General features: G+C 44.1%; 1 protein-coding gene across 1 annotated transcript in view; it reads right to left on the bottom strand.

Annotated features, from left to right (window-relative positions):
* Positions 1-856: 856 nt before the first annotated feature.
* RSRC1 (arginine and serine rich coiled-coil 1) overlaps positions 857-20,820 on the bottom strand; it is a 94,751-nt gene continuing 74,787 nt past the window's right edge. The window contains exons 8-12 of the mRNA XM_085068777.1: positions 15,848-15,916; positions 4,481-4,587; positions 3,601-3,747; positions 2,386-2,509; positions 857-1,479 (exon numbers count right to left, since the gene is read on the bottom strand). Of these exons, the coding sequence (XP_084924903.1) occupies positions 2,417-2,509; positions 3,601-3,747; positions 4,481-4,587; positions 15,848-15,916 (416 nt within the window). The 3' untranslated portion in view covers positions 857-1,479; positions 2,386-2,416. The remainder of the gene's footprint in view (positions 1,480-2,385; positions 2,510-3,600; positions 3,748-4,480; positions 4,588-15,847; positions 15,917-20,820) is intronic.

The following is a 20,820-nucleotide window of genomic DNA, read 5'->3' as shown; positions in this document are numbered from 1 at the left end:
ATGGGACAGGAGCCTTGGGATCACCCAGGGCTGCTCCTCCTGGAGTGACTGCAGCAGCAGGAGCAGCATTTGATCTCCTGCCTGGGAGGGTTTGCTCTGACAGCACCGTTTGAGCAGCAAAAACCTCCCTAAAATATTATCCCAATAATGGTGATAATGATTTGAAATGACCCACAGCTCCTTGCCAGGCAGCTCTCCTGGAGCTGCTGAGGGATGAGGAGTGGAGGGAAGCTCAGGGAGATGAGTTTGCTGCTGGAATTCCTGGTGGGAAAAGTCCAATTCCAGCTTTACCTTCCCATCCCTGCCCTGCAGGCTCTGGCAGGACTGTCTGCAGGAAAGAATCCTAGTGGTGAGAACATCAGAAATTAAAAGCACAGGAAAGAAAAAATAAGATTATTGTCCCAGGTGGAGATTGAAACAAGGGATTTTTGGATTCCAGGTTGGTGGTGATGATTTGTACCCACTGAGAGGGTTTATGGCCAGGTGCTGACATTAATTAATTAATTACTCCATCAATTTGTACCTGGCTGATGAGGTAACACATCCTCCCTCTCCTCTCTGGATTTCCATTCAGCTGGGATTATCCAAATGCTATTTCCATTTTCTTTCCAGCTCTTGCTCCCAACTCTCCTCCAGCAAATTCAGATGTTGATCAGCAAGCAATAAATAAGAAATAAACCTACTAATACCTATTTATATTCACCAATTTAAATTTACCTATTTGTCTATTTACAGACCAGTTGGTAATATTATCTATTATTCTACAGGGCTGCAAATCAAAGGAATCATTTCACATCCAATAAAAGCACCAAAATTATCCAATACAATGTGTGAAAAAAGAATTTACACCTGTACCTTCCATGGGCATCAAACAGTTTTTATTTTCTACGAAAGAAACATAAAAGGTGATTAGAAAACACAACAATGACAAATATTTACCATTTGAAAATGCTGAAACGAAATAAGGAAAACAATTCTTTTCCCCACAGGCAAGGCCTTGGAATACTTTAATGCAGGATAAAGTCAAACTAGCACTTCATAAAGGAAGTAAAAATGCTGCAAATTTCACACATTTTTCATTTCACACCTAAAATAAAAAGTCAGACAGACAAGCCAAGTCCATTTCCAGAGTCAGCCTCTGGTTTTTATCACCACAGATCTGAGAACCAGGAGAATCACCCAAAAAGCAGCATTTCTCCCAAGGGAATTCTGCTGCAGGGGAGTTCCAGGGAGGTTCCTCCCCTCCTGATGGAACAGTTTCCTCCCAGCTTTGCTGCAGAAATAATTCTGGATTTGATTTGGTTGATCTCCTGCACTCAGGTGGACGATGGGCAGATTAGTGTGGAAGTCTATCCAGGCTCAGTTCAGATGCTCAGATGAAAATCTTTCATTATTTAAAAATAATTTTTTCATTATTTCCAAGTCTCACCTGGCCAAAGGGAACTCCATGGGTTGGGAGCAATCCCTGTGCAGAACCAGGTGGGTGAGAATGACAGAACTTGGTAATTATATCCATTTTCAGCTTGATAAAATTCCCCCTTTGGAGCTGCAGCAGTGGCAGATGATCCACACTGAGCATTTTTCCACCCACAGGGAGGAACTGGGAGCAGCTGGATGAGCACAGAGCAGATTCCCTCAGGCAGGATTTGCCCACAGCTATCCAGGATTCCACAGAAGGGAGGAAAAAGGAATAACAGGACAGGGACTGCCCTGGGATGGCACTGCTGAATCCCAGAAATCTCAGTTTCCCATTCAGCTCCCAAATCCCACCTGCTCCTGAAAAACCTTTTGGATTGGAAGGTATAAAATGATGTTTCATGGGTGTTTTGCACCTGAGGAATTCCCTGCAAAACCAGGAAATGCCTCTGGCTCTGCTGCCTGCCCATCCCCTTATCCCATCCTATCCCATCCTATCCCATCCCATCCCATCCCATCCCATCCCATCCCATCCCATCCCATCCCATCCCATCCCATCCCATCCCATCCCATCCCATTATCCCATCCCATCCCATTATCCCATCCCATCCCCAGTGCTGAGCTTGGAGAGAGCCAGGAAAGAACATTCCTGGATGTTCAGGTGAGCCAGAGCAGAATATTCCTGGTTATTGAGGTGAAGTATGACAAAATGTTCCTGGTCATTCAGGTAAACCAGGAAAGAACATTTCTGGTTATTCAGCTGAACCACATCAGAATATTTGTGGTTATTCAGATGAACCAAAGCAGAACATTCCTGGTTATTCAGGTGAACCAAGCCATGATATTCCTGTTATTCAGCTGAACCAGGCCATGATATTCCTGTTATTCAGGTGAAACCTCCCTGTGTGCAGAGCCCATCAAAATCCCCTCCAAGCCACAACCAGACCAAGTGACCAGCAGGAACCCCAGGTGGGCAGTGGCTGGCATGGAGCTGGAGCTGTCAGGCCACAGGGCTTCCCATCAGCCTCTCCTGGCGCAGAGCAACCAACCTCTGGAACCATCTGTCCTCTGCTGCTGCCTTCTCGATGAACAGCTGGCACAGGAGAGAGAGAATTGGTACAGGAGAGAATTGGTACAGGAGAGAGAGAATTGGTACAGGAGAGAATTGGTACAGGAGAGAGAGAATTGGCACAGGAGAGAATTGGCACAGGAGAGAATTGGTACAGGAGAGAATTGGCACAGGAGAGAGAGAGAGAGAATTGGTACAGGAGAGAATTGGTACAGGAGAGAGAGAGAGAGAATTGGTACAGGAGAGAATTGGTACAGGAGAGAGAGAATTGGTACAGGAGAGAGAGAATTGGCACAGGGAGAGAGAGAATTGGCACAGGAGAGGGAGAATTGGCACAGGAGAGGGAGAATTGGCACAGGAGAGAATTGGTACAGGAGAGGGAGAATTGGCACAGCTCAGCACCACAGCTGGGAGCAGCTCCCCAAACACTCAACCACTCCTCCAGTGCCCAAAGGAAAAGCTCAGAGGGGTAAAGTGAACTTTAAAAGTTAAAGGTGATCTAAAAACATCAATGAAAGCAGAGAATTTTCAGGGAATTCTGAAATACTTTGGCTTGGGAGGATCTTGAAGATCCCAATCATTGGAAAGCCAAGGCTGCATAAAGTTCATCACTGCACACCTTGATCTCTGTCCATTGGACAGAACCCACATTCATTTCTTTACTGCAACTTGCTAATTTGTAAAAAACTCAGTGTAAATCCTTTTATTTCCAGCTAAAGCTCTCCCAGAGGAATTTCCTTAAGTTTAGCCACAATGGTTTTACATTATCCTAAGTCTGTCCTGCATTTAAAACTTTGCAAGTTGGCAAAATGGGCAAGTTCTGAGTTTTCCACCAGGTGCCCAACGACAGAAACCACAAGCAGCTTGTCCTGAATTGTTATGGGAGAGGATCTTACATTCCCCTGGGTTACATTAACTCTATTATGCTATAATTATTTTTTTTTTACAACTGCAAACCTGCTGATGAACTCCAGTGGGATTGTTCTGCTGGAGTGAGATGCAGAGCAGGGATTTGGTGAGCAGCAGCACAGCAGAGGCTGCTGGATAACCCTGGCTCTGCCCTCATTCCAGGTGATGCTCTAAAGCTAAAAACTGATAAAAACCCCCAGACTTACATTGGGATGGGCTAAGGAGTTGTCATCCTGGTATTTGATGGCAGTGGGAATGGTGGCAGCTGCAGGCTCTCTCTCAGCAGCAGCAGCCTCAGTGGTTGCTGCTCCCACAGTCACAGCCTCCTGCTGCAGTTCAGGAGGTTCTGCTGACTGAAAAATAAACAAACACACAAAATTTCAGGGTTTTATCCCAAAATGTGGTGATATCTTAATCCAGAACTTAGCTGGAAAGGCATGAAATTGCACATTCCTGCTTCTTTTCAGGGGATAAATACACACTTAAAGTCTGGCTTTAGTTAAGTAATATTAAAAATATCTCCACTTTCATTAGGAAGTAAATGTCTGTTTACTTTGGGGATTTTAACTCCTCTGCTTTTCCTAAAAAAAAGTCTTCAAACAGGGTGATTTCCTTCAATTCTGTCACATTTAAATGTATTTCCTGAGCCACAGGGGAGTCCTTGGTGGGATTTCAGGTTGTCAATGCTCTTTCATCAATGGAAAATCCTCAACAGTGCAGCTTCCTCCTGCCTCTGAGAGGATAATGCTGCAAGAAAGGGATTGAAAATGGACCTTTTTGGAAGGAAAATGGACTTTTCTGGAAGCAAAATGTACTTTTTTGGAAGGAAAATTGATGCTTTGGGAAGGAAAATGGACCTTTTTCAAAGGAAAATATACCTTTTTGGAAGGAAAGTGTACCTTTTGGAAGGAAAATGTACCTTTATGGAAGGAAAATGGACCTTTTTAGAAGGAAAATGGACCTTTTGGGAAGGAAGACAGACCTTTTTGGAGGGAAAATGGACCTTTTGGGAAGGAAAATGGATGTTTTTGGAAGGAAAATGGACCTTTTGGAGGGAAAATGCACCTTTTTGGAAGGAAAAAGTACCTTTTTGACTTCTTTGCTGGACCTGAAGCTCTGGGGGATGAAGATGTCACTCTCGATGGCTTCGATTTCCTTCACTCTCTTCACCTGATCAACGAGGGTGGCTTGGTCTGCAGGGGGAGGTGGAGAGCAGGGATTAGGGAATTCCTGGGATGAGGGAATTCCTGGGATTTGTGATGCTGGGATTCCCTAATGGGTGCCAGGAAGAGATTTTGGGACATGCCAGGAAGAACTGCTGGTGCCCAAAATGCTCTGCTGGAAGGGAAATCTGTGAGTGGAAATAACAACAGTGAGGACATTGCTGGGAACATTCCCAAGGATTTGGGGGATAACTGGGAACTGAAGGATCCAGGGAGAGCTCAGAGCCTGCCAGGGCCTGCAGGAGAGCTGGAGAGGGACTGGGGACAAGGCTGGAGGGACAGGACACAGGGAATGGCTTCAGAGTGATAGAGAATAGGATTTGATGGGATTTTGGGGAGGAATTCCTGGCTGGGAGGGTGGGAGAAGTGGGAAGGAATTCCCAGAGCAGCTGTGGCTCTCTGGATCCCTGGAATGTCCAAAGCCAGAGCTTGGAGCAGCCTGGGACAGAGGAATTTGTCCCCAGTGGCACAGATGTGCCACTGGATGGATTTAATGTCCTTCCATCCCAAACCATTCCATAATTCCAAGCTGGCAAGAGCTGCACTAAAGCCCAGAAGTACAACTTCAATCCTGACTTTTCTGGGGATTTGGAAGGAAAAAAAAAAATTTGCTACATTTTAAACTCGAGTTTGAAAGTTCTGCTGCTTTGGTGCTGAAATCTTCTCCTTTAAAACTAAGGATTTAGTTCAAAACTAGGGATTTTGTTTTAAAGGATCTCCTGTAAAATGAGAATTCCTAAGGATTTTTTTGGCTAAATCAAACACCCCAATGCCCTGCTGGGGAGAGAGAGAGAGAGAATCAGAATTCATGGAGGTTTTGGATCTACCTGGGCTGAGGGATAAATAAATAAAGGATGCTGACTAAAATCAAAGCCAAGGGGAAAGGGAATTTCAACTCCCATTCCCCCAAATCCCAGCCAGCTCCTCCCCAAAGTGCTGGGATGACAAAGTGGGGAAGGGACAGGAATCCCTGCGAGCTGCTGGTGCCATCAGTGCCATCAGTGCCATCAGTGCCATCAGCAGGGACATGCAGAGCAGGCAGCAGAGCCCATTAGCTCAGGGCAGCTTTGACAAGCACATTATGGGGAGATAAAGAGACCTGCAGCTGGTGTTTGTCAGCTGTCAGGGCAGGGAGATGTATTTCATGGGAAAATCAAAAATAATGGAGTCGGAAAGCTAAGAGGCTGCAGAGAGAAAAAAAATAAAATCAATACTAAGTCAGTGTGTGGTGAGTGGTTTTACCCTGTTAGGGGGGAAAAAAGGAGCTAAATGTTGGGTTTGGGGTGGATTTTAATAAAAAGGTGATTCCAGCACCCTGTGATTCCCTGGTATTCCCAATTTAACTGGGAATATCATCCTCCAGGGATAACTCCCTGGTTTGCAGGTCTCTATTTACATCTATTTATAGCTCTGTATAAATATAGAAACACTTCTTTCATGGCTGTAAATTCCTAGGGAGTGAGGCTGGATCAGCAATAATTTGAAATTCACTTTAGGACTAAAATGTGCAGGAATGCTTTCAGTGCCACCCCAAAATATCACAGACACGATGGTTAGAAACAGCAGAAAATCAGATAGAAGTAAAAAAAAAATCAGAGAATTCTATGTCTACAAATCAGATAAAAGGAGAAGTAACTTCCCTGCAAGCTCTGCCTAAAATATTCCCATTTCTTTCCTGATTTTTAAACACAAAATTTCGCCCACTCAGAGTTTTAACATCAATGAAAGAGAAGCATTAAATGACCAATAATATCTTGTGAATGATCCATTAAATAAAACCATATTTTAAATATTTCTTGGCTAATCTTTGGGTGTAAATTTTCACAGATTTGTTGCTCACCCATAATCCTGAGCATGAACATGAACTTAAAGAGATTTTTTCCAAGCAGGTCTAACTCCAGAATGAAAAGAAATGACAATAAACCTCACAATCTGTTTCTTCCTATTTTGCCAATTAGATTTCAGGGGGTTAATTTCATTTTTAAAACACAACACATTTTCCACAAAATGCTTTGAAATACAGACAAAAAGTTGCTATTTTTCTCTGCTCTTTTGAGCTGAGGATTAAAAGAAGGAAACACCCCCAGATCCCAGAAAAAACAAACAACTCCAGCAGCAAACATTTCCCCTTTGATCCCATTTGATTTGGGGTTATTGGAAATGATATTTTTATCCAGCTGCCTTATACTGTGTTTTCACACATCCCAGGATTTCCTTTAATCCCAGTTTTACTCAGGCTGCCCAAACTGACTAATTAAAGGGAAAATGGAATTTCCCCTGGACAATTTGCAGGGGAAGAGATAAAAAACTCCTGCATTGAGGGAGATCCTGGATTTTGTATCCAACAGAAGGGAAGCACTGGGAAAAGAGGAAAAACCCAGCAGGATGGGTGGAATTCACCTCTGGACTTCACCACACTTGGGGCTCTCTGGATTTTATGGATTTTAGGGAATTTTCCTGCCTCAAATCCTTTCAGAGAGCAGGAGATGCTCAGCTGGCCCAACCCTGGTCCTGTGGGATCCCAGAGTCCTCATTCCCATCCTTTCCCACTGCTGGAATTCCAGGAGCTGCCTGGAGAATCTCCAGAGGTGAGAGTTCCCAAAATCCCCAGGGAATCACCCAGAAATTCCCATTGCTGCAGGCTGGGAGTGCAGCATTGCAGCACTGCAATCCTGCTGCTGGGCCAGGCTGGAGGGGCTGGCCTGGGATAATTCCTGGGATATTTCTTTCCTGGGATAATTCCTGGGCTATTTCCTGGGCTATTTATTTCCTGGGATATTTCCTGGGATATTTCTTTCTTGGGATATTTCCTGGGATATTTATTTCTTGGGATATTTCCTGGGATATTGGATAATTCCTGGGATATTTCTTTCCTGGGATAATTCCTCGGATAATGCCTGGGATATTTATTTCCCGGGATATTTCCTGGGGTATTTATTTACTGGGATAATTCCTGGGATACTTCTTTCCTGGGATATTTCCTGGGCTATTTATTTCCTGGGATAATTCCTGGGATATTTATTTCCCGGGATATTTCCTGGGGTATTTCCTGGGCTATTTATTTCCTGGGATATTTCTTTCCTGGGCTATTTCCTGGGCTATTTCCTGGGCTATTTCCTGGGATAATTCCTGGGCTATTTATTTCCTGGGATAATTCCTGGGCTATTTATTTCCTGGGCTATTTATTTCCCGGGCTATTCCTTCCCTGGGCTCTGCTGCCATCCCTCCGCACTGCAGCTGCCGTTAGAGGGAGGCAGCAGCTCGCTGAACAGCGCTGCAGCTGAGGATGCTCTGAGCACAATCCCTGCAGGATCCACCCAGGACACCCCGGATTTTGGGATCAGCTTCCAGCCAGGATCCCTGCACAGCTCAGCCAGGATAAATCCCTCCATTCCCACGCTGTTTCCCAGTCCCTGAGCTCTGGGAAAGCTCTGCTCTGACATTAGCCACACTGTTTGCCAGCTGCTGGCATTGCCAGGGAAAGAACTTTTCCCAGCTGCAATCCCAGAAACAACACCCACACTCCAAAAGGAACAACTGAGGGCAAAAAAAAGCTCTGCCTGTTCATCTGTGTGCTCCCAGCTTCATTGAAAACATTTGAAAAATGCAATTGTAACACATTAAAGCAGCAAGCTGGGAGTGTGCTCCCAAATTCACTGAAACCACTTGAAAAATGCAATTGTAACACATTAAAGCAGCAAGCTGGGAGTATTCCAGCACTTCCTCACTGAAGGGAGGAAACAGGATTTACAATTCAGTTGGAAAAATCCAAACTGACAAGAAAAACTTTGTCCAGGCTTGTTTTAAAATCCTGTGGAAGTGAGGTTATGGAAATAGATTAAACCAGCATTTTGTGAGCACTGTGGTACTTACCAGAGAGAATTCTACAGTGAGTACTACAGAGAGTACAGACTACTCTGAGTTTGCTGTTTAATACCTTCCAGTGATAATAACCTCATTTTATAGGATTTTAAACCAACACTATCAGCTTTTCCTTTCAAAACCTGGGAGCATTAGGTACAAAATGCAGCAGGAAACAGGAGGGGGAAGTTCAGCAAGTGAGCTCGGGATTTTAGAACTTTAAGAACCTTTTAATTTCAGAACATTGAAGAACCTTAAATTTAAAAACCTTTAATTTCAGAACATTGAAGAACCTTAAATTTAAGAACTTTAGTTTCAGAATATTGAAGAATCTTAAATTTAAGAAGCTTCAATTTTAGAACATTGAAGAACCTTAAATTTAAGAACTTTAATTTCAGAATATTGAAGAACCTTAAATTTAAGAACTTTAATTTCAGAATATTGAAGAACCTTAAACTGAACTTCCCAAAGGTTAAATTCCTGCTGCTCCCTTGCTCAGTCTGCCTGCACTGCTGCCCTCCTCACACCCCTGCAGCCCCATTTTGGGGCTTTTTGGGCTATTTTGGAGAACCTCCTGGGCAGAATCCCTGCTCAGCCACCAGAGGGGTGGAGCCAGCGAGTTGTGCAGGGTTTGCTGCCAGCCCAGGTTTGTCACCACGCTGACACCAGAGCTCCTTGCTGGGCACACAAAGCCAGGGCTGTAATTCAATGCTCAATTTACCCTTGGCTCAGTGGAGAGTTCTCCCCGCTAATTGATAGAAATTAAGCCATTAATCAAGGCACCAGCCATCATTCAACCCGGGGAAGATGAATCCAAACTTTCATCATAACCACCTTCCCCATTTTAGTGTTCATTAGCATTAATTTTTAATGCAATTATGCTCTTCTTTTATGCTGAGCTCATAAATTACTGCTCTTTTGTTGCTGGCTGGCCTTGTAAAATCCAAGGTAATGCTTTGTGCTCTGATCTTAAAGGCAATTACTGCTCCTATCTGCTCCAGAGCTCCATCCCAAAGAACCTCTGGGCTGGAGGTGCAGTCGCCAGGGTGGATCCCACATGGATGTTTGCAATGGAGATTTGTCCATGCTGGATCCACACTGACACAGGCAGAGGGAGAATTCCTGCTGGTGCTGCCAGACCCAGCATCCAGCAGCAGGGAGGTGACAGGAAAATGGGATTGTGCATTGGATAGAGGGAAATCTGGGGTGTTGGGGTGGGAAAAAGCTGTGCAGGACAGCAGGGCAGCTTTTCCATGGATCACTTTGCCAGCTTTTCCATGGATCACCTGGTGCTGGCACTTCACAGTGCTGCTGGCACTGTCCTTGCCCTGCTGCCTGGCCCAGGGTGGGGAAATCCCTGCAGATCCCAAACTCCATGGGATTCCTGCCCACACTCACTGCCCCAGCAGGAACCTCCAGCCTTTCATTCCCACCCCATGGGCTGATCCTGGGGAGCTCCCCAGGGAAACAGCAGCCACAGCCACCCCTGGCTGCCCTCCAGCACCTCGGAGAGCTTGCAGAAAACAGGAAATAATGGACATTGGAAAGTGTTGTTTGGTTTTAATTATTTTTCTGCTTCTTTCCTTGGCCAGGCCTTTAGCTGGGATATGGAATGAAGTCACTCCCTCCAGCTCAGGGTCTGCCCAGCAGCAATCAAATATGATCAACCTCTGAATTATTCCCATTTTTTCCAGGCCTTAGCCAGCCAAATCACACAATTCCCAGTGAAGTCTCATGCTCATCCCATAGATTCCCAGATAAACACCCTCTGGCAGTACCTGTGGGATGTTCTCAGGGCCCAGATCCACAAAAACCCATTCCTTACCCAGATAAAAGACTCCACACCAGGGATTGTGGTTTAAACAAATGGATCTGGAATTTTCTTCCATACATCCCTGTTTGTTTTCCCCACACATCCCTATTTATTCCCCATACTCCCCCATTGATTTTCCCCATAAATCCCTGTCCATTTTCCCCATACCCCCCTGTTTATTTCCCATACATCCCTGTTTATTTCCCCTTTAGAAACAGCTTTTCAATACCCAACTATAAATTTGTGTCTCCACTGACTGAAGTCCAATAACCAATTCCATGATGGCTTTACAATCCCATTCCCTTAAGTGACTCCTCCTTTAGCACAAAGAAATGCCATGGAGATGACAGGAAAACACACAACATTCATGAAGTACAGAAATCAGATTTGTTTCTCATCTTGAAATTTGAAGACTATTTCTAGACATTTAATTTGTAAAAAAAAAAATAATTGATTTCCCTGTTAGGGAGATTATAAATTTCCCCTGATTCACTTGTAGAACAGTAAAACTTCGATGACACCAGCTGGGATTGCTAAAATAAAATCACTCAGATCTATTTAGATATTTATCAGAGATTCATGGAACGGTTTGGGTGGGAAGGGACATTAAATCCCATCCAGTGCCACTCCAGCCATGACAGGGACTGTTATCTCCACTGTCCCAGGGTGATCCAGCCTGGCCTTGGACACTGCCAGGGATCCAGGGGCAGAACAGCTTCTCTGGGAATTCCAGCCCAGCCAGGAATTCCTAATTCCCAAGATCCCATCCATCCCTGCCCTCTGGCAGTGGGAAGCCATTCCCTGTGTTCTGTCCCTCCATCCCTTGTCCCCAGTCCCTCTGCAGCTCTCCTGGAGCTCCTTTAGACTCTGAGCTCTCCCTGGATCCTTCCCTTCTCCAGGTGAACATTCCCAGCTCTCCAGCCCTTGGAATATCACCAGGACAGCAGGACTGGCAGCTCTGCAGGAAAGCAAAAGAGGGAAGTGTGGAACACAAAGGGCAGCAGAGGATGGGCAGCACAAAGCAGGGCAGAATTTAAGGAACACATTTCCAAGTGATTATTAATTGCAGCAGCTTGAATAAAAAGCCTGGAATTGATTCCTCCAGCAGCCAATATCCACGGGGGACCATCGATCCCCTTTCCAATTCCCTCTCCCTCAGCTCTGGACACAGAGAGTGACCAAAACCCCAAATTCCTGTAATCCTCCCCATTTCTCATTAGCACCCTGTGCCTGCTCTTCCTAACGAGCCTCACTCTGCCACTGCACCGAAACTCAGATTTTTTATTTTTGATTCTCCCCTTGATTTGCTCCTGCCCCCTTTTAATTCCAAGCCATCAATATAAAGATTAAAGAGAGATAAAAGAAGATCACAGGCAGTGCCAGATGCTGGAGCAGCCTCGTGGGAGCAGCAGCACAGCACCAGGTGTTGGTGGCAGCCTAATGAAGTGACACTGGCACACCAGGGACAGCCAGGGTGGAGCTCCAGACCTGCCACCATCCAGGCAAAAATGGGGGAAAAACTGGCAATTCCACCTTTAAACAGGCAGCAAAACCCAATCCAGGCTTTTCTACAAATGTACAATCTGTATTAAATAATTCAGGGGTTAAACAAATTGGATTTGGTCTTTGCCACCACAATGAACTTCGGGAAAATTTACTGCAGACAAATGATGACCTCAGGCAGTCAGTGATGAACTCGAGGGCATCCCAATCTAGGGCTGAGTGAAGCACTTTAACTTATTACAGCTCACTGCTGACCTCAGCCCAGCAAATCTTCCCCTGGCACATCCAACCTGTGGCTTTCCCATCCATTACACCAGGGAGAGGCTCTGAACTCCCTCTGAAGGAAGTGGGAAGGGAAATCAGTGGTTTGGGGTGGCCTGGGCTGGGCAGGGCTTGGGCTGGGTGATCCTTCCAGCTCAGGATGTTCTGGGCTGGCCATGGATAAAGATTGTTCATGGCCAGCAGGTTAAAGATGGATATTGAAAAATAAAACTTTTAATTTGGCTTCACTGAGTTTATACAGATAAGATTCTTCATGTGAGAACTGGCTAGTGGGTTAAAGACAAATATTAAAGAATAAAACTTTTAATTTGGCTTTACAGAGTTTATATGGGTAAGATTCTTGGGAGATGTGAGAACTCCTGGCCAGCAGGGTAAAGATAAATATTAAAAAATAAAACTTTGAATTTGGGTTGACAGAGTTCATCATTCAGGGGTTTTCTACAAGTTGAGTCCTGCAGGTTTTCTGGTGTGCTCTGACTTTGTTCTGTGACTCACATCCCTCAACAACACCAACTGGTTTGGGTCAGAGGCGACCTGAAAACTTGAAGAATTCGACTTTTTTTTAGCTTTTTTAGCATTTTTCAGCTTTTTTCTAGCTCTTTACCCAGAGCTGAGTAAAGCAGGGAATGAACCCACAGGAACTGGGTTCATTCCCTGCCTCCAGCCCTCCCTCCTGCTGCCCACATCAGCCTCATCCCCAAGCCCATTCCAAACCGGTATTTTCCCAGCCATGTGCCACACGCCTTGTTCCTCTAAATGGAACAAATTAAACTGTCTCCACAGATATCCCCTCCCATTTGCAGCCCTGCTGCCTCTCCCTCACACGTGGCCACCCCTCTGGATTATCTCCCTGCAGAGGTTGACCTCAGGATATTGGATTGTGCCGCCGAGCTCTCCGCGACTGAACCGATGGGAAACACTTCATCAAAAATAAAAATAATAAAAATTAAAAAAAAATCGGCTGGAAATTGGCCCTGATGAAAAATCAATAAAGCAGTAATTGGTTGGCTTATCAGGAGGAGGAGGGAGGGGTTGGGAAGGGGAGCTTGGCAGGTTGTGGGGAAAGGAGGAATTTCGGGATCGCGACGGGAAAAAGGGAAAAGGTCTCCGAGTGAAAATTAAATCTACTCAGGCTGATCTGCTGCCAAATTTATTTCCCCCGAGTGGAGGGAAATGGTGCAGTGCTTCCCGGGGAGCAGAACTAATCAATGCAACGCTGGGGCAGGAAAATGGCAATTGTGGGATGAAAACATTGGGATAACAACCTCCCCAGCCAGCACCAGCCTGCCATCAATCCACCTATTGATAACTGATTGACTGATTGCCAAAAATTTGTATTTTCTATTCTGCTGTATTCTGGAACAACTTCTTTTCCTGCTTTTCTGCACATGGCCAAGAGCATCCCCAGCTCCTCCTCCCCACACAGAGCTCTGACCTGATGGATTTGAAACTGAATATTTGAAAATGTTATTACTCGTGGTTGACTAAGAGAAACGAGCCCAAGATCTCTCCCTAATATCATCCAAAGTGCTCCAATTTTGCCATCACTGGTTTTATTCTAATTTTCCCCACTTGGAATTTCCCTAGAGTGAAAGCCAGGTTTGGTGGCAAAACCCCCTTCAGATTTTGTCACTTCCCAGGCAGACCCAAAGCAAGTCAACAAAACCCAAAGCGTGAAAATCCAACCACTGAAAACACTCCTGCAAAAGTAGCAATTTTTTTGGTTAATAAACCTAATTTCATGCAGCAAATTAGCATAGCTCCAATGGAAGTGCAAATGTAATCAAACTGAAACATTCAAATGAGGCGGGGGGAGCCTTTTGCTTTCTTTGCTTTGCTTTTTTGTCACTTAAAAAAAAAAGGAGGAAGAAAAAAAAAAAAAATCAGCATTTTGCTGTGTGTCCTTCAGCGGGCTGGAGGGACTGTGGTAATTAAAACATTTAAAGCAGCACAAGCCCCCAGCCTCTAATCTGGAGCTGGGGTCAGCTGTCTGTAGATTCTAATTTGTCCTCAATTTTTTATTCATGCTGGGGAAATGCTGCATATTGAGCAGGAAAGCAGCGGGAAGGGGCAGAGCTGGGCTTGGAGGTCAAATAATTTGATTTCCGAGCAGATTACATGGAACATCCAACGTCTAATCTCACACCTGATTTGGCAATAAAAAGACAATAAAAGGAATGTTAAGACAGCCTGGCTGTGGGGTGGGGAATAAGCAGTTTTTATGGGTTGTTTTATTTGTGTAATTATTTTTATTGCAGCTCCTGGGGAAAGGAGGCACAGGCTGGAATTTCCTTTTGGAGAGTTCCAGTTCAGGAAATAAAAGGAGGAATATGACAGAAATCAAAATTCTTTCGAAATCGTGGTTTAGAAATTATTTTAAATGATTTAATTCAATTGAATTTAATTCGGATGACTGGATGTGGCACTGGAATTTTAAATCCATTTGGGACATAAACCTACCTAAAACCAGAATTCTAAATCCATATGGGATATAAACCTACCTAAAACCAGAATTTTAAATCCATATGGGACCTAAACCTACCTAAAACCAGAATTTTTAATCCATTTGGGACATAAACTTAACAAAAAGTGGAGTTTCCCAGTGTGCAATTCCCCAGGATGTCTTGGAATGCTTAAAGCTTCATCCACAATTTAATAAGACTTTGTATTTTCCAGTGAGAATGAACTCATTTATTCCTAACTGGGAGCCAACTCCTCAGCAAATAGATGAATTTGAGCAATTTAGGAAAAATTTTGTTTTTCAAACACTGTAACGTCCTTACAACTCTTCCAAGCCACCCCAGGATGGTTTGCATGGTTTATTAACAAATTGTAAAGAAGTTTTCCTCCCCATTTCCCTGGGAATTGCCATTGTTCCCAAGTCCTGAACTTCCCCTTTTTTCTTCCCTTCCCAGTCCCTGCAGGCACAGCAATGGCAAACACATGTGCCACTCCCAATGGCATGGAAGGACAAAAAAATTGTGTTTTTTTCCAAACATTTGCCGCAAATTGGTGCCAGTGGGACCCAAGCAGCTCATCCCAAACTGCCTGGGCTCTGGGGGATCCTGGCTGGGTGATTCCTGCAGGTGGAAAGGATCCCAAACCTTGGCCCCAAAGGCTCCCAAATCCAGGAATCCCAGGGGAGGGGGCAGAGATGGCAGTTTGGTGATTTTCCCAGCCAGAATTAGTGTCCCTTTCCCCCTCCATGTCTGGGCTATCCCACTTTTCCACTGGAATTTCCTGTAGCATCACAAGAATCCTCCAAGCAGGATTAGCTGGGAGCACCAAGGAATTCTCTCAGCATCCCACAGACCCGAAGTAAAACTAATGATCAGAACATTTCCATTATGAATGAAATCCACAGCAGCCATGGTGTCAAAAATGAGGAATTTTCCTGAGTTACCTCCTGTGAATAAATCATGGAATCCCAGGATGGTTTGGGTTGGAAAGGAGCTTAAAGCTCCTCCAGACCCACACAGCTCCATGAGGCTTTGAGGCTCCTGGGAAATGTCTCTTCCCATCCCTCCCTGCCAAAATCTGACTGAATTATTGCACCTGCTGGAGGGCAAAGGAAGAGCTCTGCTCCTGCCAGGGCCACCAAATTCCACCTCCAAATTTCACCTCCAAATTCCACCAGCACACACCCAACACTCTGATAAATCAACACCCAGGGAGGAACATACCAGAGCCCCACTGGAGCTCAGATCCCTAAAAATAATCATTTCTGACTCACTGGGTTTAGTTCGTTATGGAATAAAGGAAATTCCTCACCTTCTTCCTTTCTTCTCTTGGCTTCTTCTTCACTTCTCTCCTTGGCCTTCAGTGCTTCGTCTGCTTTAGCTGGAAAGAAGAATAAAATGAGAATTAGAATTAGTTTTATTTATCCTATCAGATCACAGAATCCTGGAAAGGTTTGGGTTGGAAGGACCTTAAATCCATCCAGTGCCACCCCAGGGACACTTCCACTGTCCCAGGCTGCTCCAAGCTCCATCCAGCCTGGCCTTGGACACTCCAGGGATCCAGGGTTGTCACCAACCTCTTCCCAAATACTATTTCCTGGGGTTTAAACCCAATTTTGTGTTCCTTCTTTTAGGTCCCCCAATGAAATCCACATTCAGGAACGACCAGCACTTGGTTCTTTGCTTATTTGATTTAAAGTTCTTCCCACAGTTAAGAAATGAGATCATGGAGGGAAATACCAGGTCAATATTAACTCAGTACAAATCCCTGCATTCATTTTGTGTCAAGGAAAGCCTTTGAGAGACTTTTAGGAGGTTTTCTTCCTTTAAACACCAACCTTCCCACCCCAGCTGCCCCCAAACCCAACTGGAGCAACCCAAACGTGGTGCAGATTTGCTGCCATAGTGAGTAACCCACCAGACCTATCTGGAGGATAAAACAGAAACAAAATATTTGCAGGGCTGCAGACTCTGCTCAGAGTGGGAGTCAAGCAGCTCTTCCTCAGGACCTGATTAGGCAGAACACAATTTCCTCTTCACTCCAAATCACAGCAGCAGCACTTAATCCATGTTACAACAATATTCTTTAAAAAGAATCTTTTTCCCTCTAGAAACCTCTTCCCTTATTACTTAATTATCTACTAGTTGCTCAACTGCAGGGGTTTTCAAACACTTTCCTACAGATGTTAAAGAAGATTAAAAATATACAGCACAGTAACAAGGGACTATCAATATACTCTGTAAATTAATTAAATTTCTGTTCTAGCACATCATTTATTCCAAAGCATTAATGTCTCAAAGGAGCCATTCTCTTTTATTGCCATCTCACTGCCTGATGAGTGAACTAAGTGAGAATAAGTCTCTAATAACATTATACTTGATGAAATATTAAGTTTTCCAAAGTAGCACCAGGCCAAAAAGAAAAGAAAAGAACCAACAAGGAACAGGAATGCAGCATTGAAACCAGGCCTTCTCAGGGAGGAAAATCACTCTAAATGGTGGTCTGACTGGCAAGAGCTGAGTCAGTTTTGCAAATATTTAATCCCAGCACTTACTGAGTGAAGCAATAATTGATGAAAAGCAAATTCAACTCAGGAGGGGTGAAGGGTTGTTCCTGTTTGGAATCAGCAGTTACACCTGAAAATGCACAACCTGAGCAGGGTCTGACAGAGTGACACAATCACTGCACAACAGCTGGTTCCACTGCCACACTTTTATACATATTTAGACAACATTTAAAGTCATGAAATATTAAAACATTTCTGCCACCGAAGATCATTACAAGAATCTATTAAATCCCATAATAAAACCAAACCACGAGTAACTCCGAAGACTTTTACTTCATTTACACTTTATTCTCCTTGGTAAAAGGACAGGGATAATAGAAATCCCATTTAAATTCAATTTTGGTGATATGTGTAATTGTAGATATACCCCTTGAGTCATGTAAAATGCTCAGCTTATGTTTCTTTCAAATTATCCTGTTCCCATTCCCATTCTGCTCCTTACAACTGTCTTCAATATGTATTAGCAGAGCTCATTAGGCTGGAATTTAATAATGCAAACATCAGGTGGATTTCAAGACCCTCCATTATCAGCACAAGATGGATTGCTCATATAGCTCGTGGGCCAACTGGGCACAATTTAGATTCAATAAACTACCAGGCCGAAATTTGATTTATCTATTCCACTGAGCTACTTTGTTCTTCCCTGCCCGATTTGTTGCTGCACAGGAACAATTCATTGGGTATCTCCGTGCTTATCCGAGGCACAAAGATATTAAAACACCCAGCCAAGATGGTGCTGGTCAATGAATAAATCTGAACTTGTCTTTGTTAACTGGGAATTGCTGATTTCCAACCCTCGGAGCTCAGGTTCAAACTGCTGCCGAGGCAGAGCTCAGCCTTTCAAGTCCTGCTTGATCAGAGGGACAATGGAGCAGTTTAGGAAGTATCAGGAGGACAATTGTGCACCCAGAATTGCTCATTAACAGATTTCCCTCAGCCCATAAATCCATGGAGCAGGCAGTCCCTGAGCTCACAGGGCACTGTCCTCCATGGCCAACAGAACCCCTGAGCTGCATTCAGGATTGAACAGCAAGGATTCTCTTCAATATTTTATATTTCATCGTTGCACAGAATCTCAGAATGGGTCAGGCTGAGCAATCACAGCGGGTCCTGTGGTCAAACCTGCTCCAGCAGGTCATCCTGGAGCACAGGGCACAGCATTGTGTCCATCCTGCTTCTTCTTCCTCTTCTTCTCCTCCTTTCTCCTTCTCTTTTTCTTCTTTTTCATCTTCTTCCCCTTTTCTTCTTCTTCCTCTCCTTTTCCTTCTCCTCCTCCTCCTTTCTTCCTCTTCCCTCTTTTCTTCTTCTCCTTTTCTTCCTCTTCTTCTCCTTCCCCTTTTCTTCTTCTTCCTCTTCTTCTCCTCCTTTCTCCTTCTTCTTCTTCTATTTTTCTTCTTTTTCATCTTCTTCTCCTTTTCTTCTTCATCCTCTCCTTCTCCTCCTCCTTTCTTCTTTTCCTTTTCTTCCTCTTTTTCTCCTTCTCCTTTTCTTCCTTCTCCTTTTCTTCCTCTTCCTGTTCTTCTTCTCCTTTTCTTCTTCTTCCTCTTCTTCTCCTTCTCCTTTTCTCCTTCTTCTCCTCCTCCTTTTTTTCTTCTTTCTCTTCTTCTTCTCCCTCCTTTTCTTCACCTTCTCCTTTTCTTCTCCTTCTCCTTTTCTCCTTCTTCTCCTCCTCCTTTTTTTCTTCTTTCTCTTCTTCTTCTCCCTCCTTTTCTTCACCTTCTCCTTTTCTTCTTCCTCTTCTTTTCTTCTTCCTGTTCGTCTTCTCCTCCTTTTCTTCCTCTTCTTCTCCTCCTTCTTTTCTTCTCTTCTTCTCCTCCTTCTTTTCTTCTCTTCTTCTCCTCCTTCTTTTCTTCTTCTTCCTCTTTTCTTCATCTTCTCCTCCTCCTTTTCTTCTCTTTCTCCTTGATGGTGTGATGATGATGATGATGATGCCAGTGAATATATTGTTTTTCACCCAAGTGCCATTAAAAGCACTCAAAGAGATTAATTTTGATCCAATCAAGCTGTAATTAAACAACACTAAAAGATCTTTACAACTTGCAGGTTGGACTCGAAGGTCTGGGAGGGTTTTTCCAACCGAAACAATTCCATGATTCTGGGGAAGCCCTGGGGTGGTGGAAGTGCTTGAGGACTGGGAACAGAGAGTCATCCCCTGATGGATGAGTGATGCTTTAATCCTGAGCAGCCTCACCCTGTGCCAAGGTGAAATTATTCCAAGCAAGGCTGCTAATTAAGAGAAACCAGGGAAACCATGAATTATTCCAAGGTAGAAACAGGGCAGGGGCTGTTTTGGGGCTGGAAAGGGCATTTTGGAAGCATGGAAGAGCTCAGGCTCATGGAAGAGTTCTCTCCCAGGGCATGGGAAAAGCAGGGAAGGTGCTTGGAAAAGGCTCAGCCCTGCACTGAGATGATTCCATTTTCCTGTCAGAATGAACAAGAGAGGAGTGTCAGAACACCCACAACTGCAAACCGCAAGAGGGCTGGAAAAATAAATTAATTCAACATAATTGTGGACTTTCCAGCTCCTCAGAGTTGAAAACACAAGATGTGTTTGGGGAAAAGAAAAGAACAGAAACTGAAAAAGCACACATGGACATCCCATTTAAAATGCAGCCAACCATCCACGGTGCTCATCAGAAAGACTTCACCAGCATTTTTTTTAAACACAAACATTTTTGCACTTATAAAATATTCAGTCAGCTCACATATAAAAATACAAGTGGAATCCATTATTAATTTACAAGGCCCTGTTTAATTTACATGCCATTTTTCTCTGGTATATTAAATTTATCGAGGCTTGTGGAAATCCTCTCTGCTGAATATTCATAGGCTGACGTGTAAAATTATCTGTTCTCCACCCGACAAATTCCAGCACCAACTCCAAACAGCCACTTGCTCAGAGCATTCCTTCGACACAAGAATCACAAGGAACACAAAGATCCAGGAATTGTCAATGCCAAAGGACAAGTGACAACACCACACACATTTTTACCAATCCAGATTTAAGCTGGTTTTCTATATTTTTGCCTTTAGTAAAGAACTCCCCTCAAAATTAAATGGTTTTGGAGGTCTTCCCATTTTAGAGGGCTTTTCCAACCTAAATGAGGGTATGATTCTATAAATCACAATGATTGTGTGATTCCATGAGTCCATGGAATTCTGTGATTCCATAAATCCATGGAATTCTATGATTCTATAAATCCATAATTCTGTGATTCCATGAGTCCATGGAATTCTGTGATTCCATAAATCCATGATTCTGTGATTCCATGAGGCCATGGAATTCTGATTCCATAAATCCATGATTGTGTGATTCCATGAGGCCATGGAATTCTGATTCCATAAATCCATGACTGTGTGATTCCATGAGTCTATGGAATTCTGATTCCATAAATCCATGGAATTCAGGTGGCCACCTGCCCAGTCCATCATGTCCATGACCATGGGATCTCTCACTGCCCTGAGAGTTCCCATCTGCCCTAATTACACCTAAACCACCACAATTCCCAAACATGGGAGGTTCTGACGCTGCCATCCCATAATTTAATTACACCAGACTTTAATTACAGACACTGGAGAGCCCTGAGCACCATGGTGGGGGAGGAGCTCACTGCCCCTCCCCAGCCCTGCCAGCCACACCTCAAAATTCCCTGGAAACCCCAATCTGTCTATTTTAAGTTTCTCCACATTTTTGGGGGAAAACGCCCAGCATTGGCAG

Source organism: Lichenostomus cassidix, chromosome 9, assembly GCF_008360975.1.
Source record: "Lichenostomus cassidix isolate B80296 chromosome 9, HeHo_3.0, whole genome shotgun sequence".
NCBI classification, from domain to species: Eukaryota; Metazoa; Chordata; class Aves; order Passeriformes; family Meliphagidae; genus Lichenostomus; species Lichenostomus cassidix.
This window is presented reverse-complemented; position numbering and strand designations above follow the sequence as displayed.